The sequence below is a fragment of the Grampus griseus genome (genome assembly GCF_964374135.1).
Source record: "Grampus griseus genome assembly, chromosome: 19".
In the NCBI taxonomy this organism is placed as follows: domain Eukaryota; kingdom Metazoa; phylum Chordata; class Mammalia; order Artiodactyla; family Delphinidae; genus Grampus; species Grampus griseus.
Window position 1 is genome coordinate 28,183,954 of NC_139013.1, and position 6,000 is coordinate 28,189,953.

At 37.0% G+C, this 6,000-nt stretch overlaps 1 protein-coding gene across 1 annotated transcript in view; it reads right to left on the reverse strand.

Moving 5' to 3' along the window:
- RPGRIP1L (RPGRIP1 like) overlaps positions 1–6,000 on the reverse strand; it is a 96,715-nt gene that overhangs the window by 90,446 nt on the left and 269 nt on the right. Inside the window, exons 2-3 of the mRNA XM_082676520.1 lie at positions 3,961–4,052; positions 1,842–1,986 (exon numbers count right to left, since the gene is read on the reverse strand). Of these exons, the coding sequence (XP_082532646.1) occupies positions 1,842–1,986; positions 3,961–4,045 (230 nt within the window). The 5' untranslated portion in view covers positions 4,046–4,052. The remainder of the gene's footprint in view (positions 1–1,841; positions 1,987–3,960; positions 4,053–6,000) is intronic.

A 6,000-nucleotide genomic window follows, 5' to 3' on the forward strand; every position in this document is an offset into this window, starting at 1 on the left:
GGACATATATACACTACCAAATGTAAAATAGATAGCTAGTGGGAAGCAGCCACATAGCACAGGGAGATCAGCTCGGTGCTTTGTGACCACCTAGAGGGGTGGGATAGGGAGGGTGGGAGGGAGACGCAAGAGAGAGGAGATATGGGGATATACGTATATGTATAGCTGATTCACTTTTTTATACAGCAGAAACTAACACACCATTGTAAAGCAATTATACTTCAATAAAGATGTTAAAAAAAAAAGTTTGAAGCAAAAAAATAAGAATTAATATGAAAAAGCAGTCATCATCTAGAGAAAAACAAACCACTCCAATTTTTAAGGCAAGAAGAGCACATCCATAGAGAGGCTTAAAATTCCTTCAAAGATATGCAAGTAAACTTTGCCTAGAAAGGTAAGATTGCATCTATTTGTCCAGTAATAGCAATAATTTTCATTTGATTATATTAATGAAATAAGTGATCGGGTAAAGTTTGAGTACTTCTTTAGAAAGGTGGTTTAGCAAATCTACATTCATACTAAAGTAAGTGATTCTAATTATATCTTAAGGATAAATTTAAAGGTAGTTTATCCATGTATCTAGGTAATGTCAGTGGTGTGAAACTGAGAAGGAAATTAGAGCTTTGGGTCATAGTGGTCATTGGATCACTACCCTCAGGGCTGAGTAAAATAAAATTCCTGGAGGTTAAATGGCTTGAACATACCATAGGCGAGTGGCAGAGAGACAAAGAACACATGCCCATCACTTGACTCCTAGCCCAGTCCTTTTGCCATTAAACTACATAGCTCATTATTAAGTTGTTTTCTATTTTCTGGCTAGGACAAATTACTAATGAGGTCAAGACTGTGAATTTAATTCTTTTACTGACCAATTAGGTTTACAAAGGAAAAAAACTGTTCAGCGGTCACAGACTAAATGCCTCATTCAGACAGGGTGACGGCTGTGTTAGTGGTCAGAAAAAGAAACAGGCAAGTGAGTCTTGAAAAGCCATCATCACGACTCAAAAACCAACTCAAAGTAAAAGCTCTGCACAAAGCAGGTCAGTGGGTCATTAAAACAAAGTCCACAGAATAGAAACTGACTAGAGTCACTCCTTTAGAGGCTAAGTTCCAAGCGGAAGAAAAACCCCCTATCTTCTTTGTTCAATCGTTGTCTCACCTTTCCATTGAACCTAGAACATGAATGTGAATACAGATCTGTTCATGCTCACAAATGAGAATGAACTTTTAATGCCACACATGCGGAAGACAGTCACTGTTCCTGAACAAGAAAGAATGAAAGCTATCTACTCTTAAGAAATAATCCCTGCAGAAATTTTTTGCATACAAAAGTGACCCTGTTTCCTCAGAAACAATAGATTCTTTGAAATAAATACAGATTCTAGATTAATCCAAGCAAAGTAAAATATGTTCCAGATAGTGATGTTCTCATTAGTAAACCCCAAATCTTAAAGGAACATGCATCCTAACAAGTTAGAGTAGCTACTTTTTAAAACTTTCATTTTAAAATCAAGACGTTTAGAAAACAGATGTTTTGGCCATTTGCTTATTAAACTATAAATATTAAAGCAAAAGTTATTTAGAGATACGATACACTCATGGCACTCATAGCTATTAGCTCTTTCTTTCAAATGGCAACTTCAGACATAATAAACACTCATAATCTTCTTGGTTTATTATCCTAGTTTGTAAGATTTTCCATTTTTAAAAACTGTACTGATTTATAACCTTCCTTGCTCCAAAAAGGATTCAAGGTGGGGTTTTCAATTAAGTTTATAGAAAAGCATATCCTCCAAACTTTACAGAGTCAGGAAAAAAAGCTAAAAGCTTTTTATCATAACCTTTTAATTTTATCCTCTTGCTTGCGGGCATGCTGTTTAAGTAAAATGTTCTCATCATGCAAACGCAAAAATCTGTCTTCCAGTTCCTCACGACTGATACGTGACACTGCCTGGCGAGACTTCATTGTCCGTGTTGTTGAAGTTTCTGCAAAAATGCCAAGGTAATTAATAGGAGGATTACTTAAAATAGCCTCTAAACACAATAACTGTTGATATTAACGTAATCTCTGATGCACTCATCTCAGGTTTTTTTGTGACCTACAATTAAGACTGCTTTAGAAAATGTTATAGCATTGTTCACGCCACTGATAGGAGGTAAGAACAAAAATCTTTGCTGTTAATACTTTATATGCAATATTAAGGGTTTGAGCAACAATCATTTCCACTCAAAAAATGTATTCAAATAACAATGTAAGACGGAACTTACATCAAAGAAGAATGAAAGATGCAACTCTGATTCAATAAAGACTTTTCAATTTATATGCTGAATGTTGAAAAAACTAAATAAAAAGTCGGTATCTGTAAGTATTTTTTTCAAAGGTAAGAGTTATAACAATAACAATATGATTAAGATATTTTTCTGAGCTATGGCTTATAGAAAATAAACAAAATCTGTAAGACCAAGCAAACAAAAACATTCACAAATCATTTATAAGCTATCATATATTTTTAAAGAACTTTTACACCTTTTAGCAGGTGTGTATATATATTTTTACATATGCTTAAATTTGCTATTTTCCTGTGAAGCTGGTCAATTTTCAACAGTCCTCGAAAAGAAACAAGGAACAAATGGACAAAGATTAAAGCCCTATGAGGCGGTTACTGAGGGCAAGACTTGAACTTAGGGTACCAAATACTAAAAAATAGACTTGTACACTTAAAATTATTTGTATTTTAATCCCTGATACTCCATCAAAGATCTAAAGCAAAGCTTATAGGGCTTCCCTGGTGGTGCAGTGGTTGAGAGTCCGCCTGCCGATGCAGGGACATGGGTTCGTGCCCCGGTCCGGGAATATCCCACACGCCGCGGAGCGGCTGGGCCCGTGAGCCATGGCCGGTGAGCCTGCGTGTCCAGAGCCAGTGCTCCGCAACGGGAGAGGCCACAACAGTGAGAGGCCCGCATACCGCAAAAAAAAAAAAAAAAAAAAAAAGCTTATACATTCTTTTTACTTTTTAAAATTTTTCTTGTTTTTTATTTTTTACTTTTTTTTTAACATCTTTATTGGAGTACAATTGCTTTACAATGTTGTGTTAGTTTCTGCTGTATAACAAAGTGAATCAGCTATACGTAATACATATATCCCCACATCCCCCATTCTTTTTACTTTTAACAATAAAAGCTGTATAGTCAAATTTATCTTTTTCAATGAACCATATTTTGACCACCTTTCTGTGGTAGTTCAAGGTGGCCATTTGCAGTGTTTTGATTAACAAGTGTATGAAGAAGCCTTAGTGGAATATATTTTACATCACAGCCTTCTCAATGACAAATGTTATGGAATGACAGAATGGCTGACACACCGTACACACAAACAAAAACACAGCTCTACACTCTATATTGTTCCTTAAAGCAGTCCTTTTCTTTCTCAGTTTGAAAGTGCTTTTTAGCTCTATAGCAACCACTAAGTGATAAAAGGACAAAGAAAACCTCTAACGTGTATTAATTTGATAAAACAAAGTCAATATCACTTGGCTAACAAACCATTTTGAGATATTCTACTTGAAAGGCAAAAATGTTTAAATATGGCATTTCCTCTCATATAAAATTTAAGCTGAAAGAAACATTTTAATGGCGAATGTGATTTAAACCAGGCAATTTGGTTTGGAGGCTTGGTACTCTCTGTGTCGTTTCTACTGATGTGTGGAATTTTAAGAAGATGATTTATAACAATTCTTTATCAGAACAGAGGGGGATTTTACATTTTCTATGAGCTGTTGATAATTGATGCATGCAGTAAAATACCATATGTTGTTCTAAATTCTCCATCTTCTTGTTTAGTCAAGACTATATAGTTACTTAAATGGCTTTGTTTGTACGAATATCAGAAATACTTTAAATTAAAAGTAAAGAAGTTACTGATCAAAGTTCATAATGGTAATAAATAACAGCTGGCTGTACCTTGTAACCCTCCCATTCCAAAGAGATTTAGACCTGTATCTTTCACAGGCAGGTCTCCTGCAGTCTCATCAGTTGGACCAGACATTGTGTATCTGTGGAGAAAAGAAAATTCAAATAAAATCTTTCCAAGTTGTAACATTAACTATGCAATGGAATGAACCAAATAAAATGAATAAGGCACTAGAACTTTAATGGACATCTTATTGCCCACATGTGCTGCTTGAAGAAGATGAAAGCTTCTATTTTAAAAGTAATACTACACTCGGGCTTCCCTGGTGGCGCAGTGGTTGAGCGTCCGGCTGCCGATGCAGGGGACACGGGTTCGTGCCCCAGTCTGGGAAGATCCCACATGCCGCGGAGCGGCTGGGCCCGTGAGCCATGGCCGCTGTGCCTGTGCATCCGGAGCCTGTGCTCCGCAACGGGAGAGGCCACAACAGTGAGAGGCCCACGTACCACCAAAAAAAAAAAAAAAAAAAGTAATAACTACATTCAATCATGGAGCCAGTGGTCCTTTCAACAGTATATTTCCTATCGTTTGCTTAGGAAATGAGGTAAGATTATCATTCTTCCTTTTCTCTTCTTCTTTTTCCTCTATCTGAAACAAAAACACACTCCCCCAAATTTAAGAAATACCTCCTCTCCATCCTCTATCCCCTTCTCTGCTCCCCAAAGAAAGAAGGTATTTGGAAAAAACTCAAGTCAGGAACTTGATTCAAATGGTTGTTTCTCTTACTTACTGGCTGGTCAAGTCACCTAATCTTGCTGAGTTTCAGTTCCTTAATTAAAAAAAAGAAAAAAACAATTCCTATGTCACAGAGTTATTTTAAAGGTAAGTGAGATGGTAAATTAAAGGCATATAGCACATTTGCCTGGGATGTTCATATCACTTGAATATTAATCTTCAGCTTGATGCATAAAGGAGTGGGTAGTTCCAAGTTTTGTGAGAGAGGTTTCATAAATTCACCAGCTGGGTTTGTTTTTGTAGTATCCTTTGTTGCCATGAGGCCTAGGTCCCTACCTCCTAGGAAGTCCCACGGCTTCCTACCTCCACATACATGCTGTCCAGCTAATTCTGGCATTTTTACAGTTTCTATTCTTTACAGAGATGCATCACAGTAACTTAGTTTTAAATGCAGATGTGAGTGGTCCATGCAATGTTTAGTAATGCAAAAAACCAATGAAGATGTCCTAAGGCAGAGGTTCCCAATCTCTAGCACATTGGTCCTAGAATGTAAAGTCTGAGAGAGTAGCAAGCTGATTTGTTTCGTTTACTTCTGTATTCTCAGAGCCTGGCACAGCGCTGTGTGCATAGCTGGCATTCGCTAAATAGTTGTTGAATGAATGAATGAATGAATGAATGGAGTCCTTGGGGCTTCAGGGTCTGTGGAGCCAGAGATGGTTTCCAAAATCTTGTATGCATATGTATACATGCATCATCTTTTAGAGAGAAGGTTAATAACTTTTATTATAACTCATCAAAGATTTCGGACCAGTGCATTTTTACTGTGACATAAACAACTAACAGACATATGCCTAGGAGATCATCTACTTCTCTTGGAAACACTGCCACAGGAGAGGTCAATTTAGGAACCAAATTAGCAAGAAGTTTAAACACAGGACACTTGTGAAAATAACTTTTCCATGATAGAGCTATGGTGGCTTTTATAATAACAGTGATGATGATGATGGTGTCAACATTTATTGAATGCTTACTAAAATGTGCCAGGTGCTCTTCTAAGTGCTCTGCTTATGTGAATTAATTAACTATCTCACAATATCCTTGTGAGGTTGTTACTCAAAATGTTTCCTACTTTACAAATGAAGAAACTGATACACAGCTTAGGTAACTTGCCCAAGGTCACACATCTAAGAAGCAGTTCTGATCCTACTTTTGACTGTCACAGCTGGGAAGCAGGGGACCAGTGTTACTGGCATCTAGAGGCCAGAGATGATGCTAACTATCCTATAACGCACAGGAATCACAAAAAAAGAATTATCTGGCCCCAAATGTTAATAGCGTTGAGGTTGAGAGACCTTGCA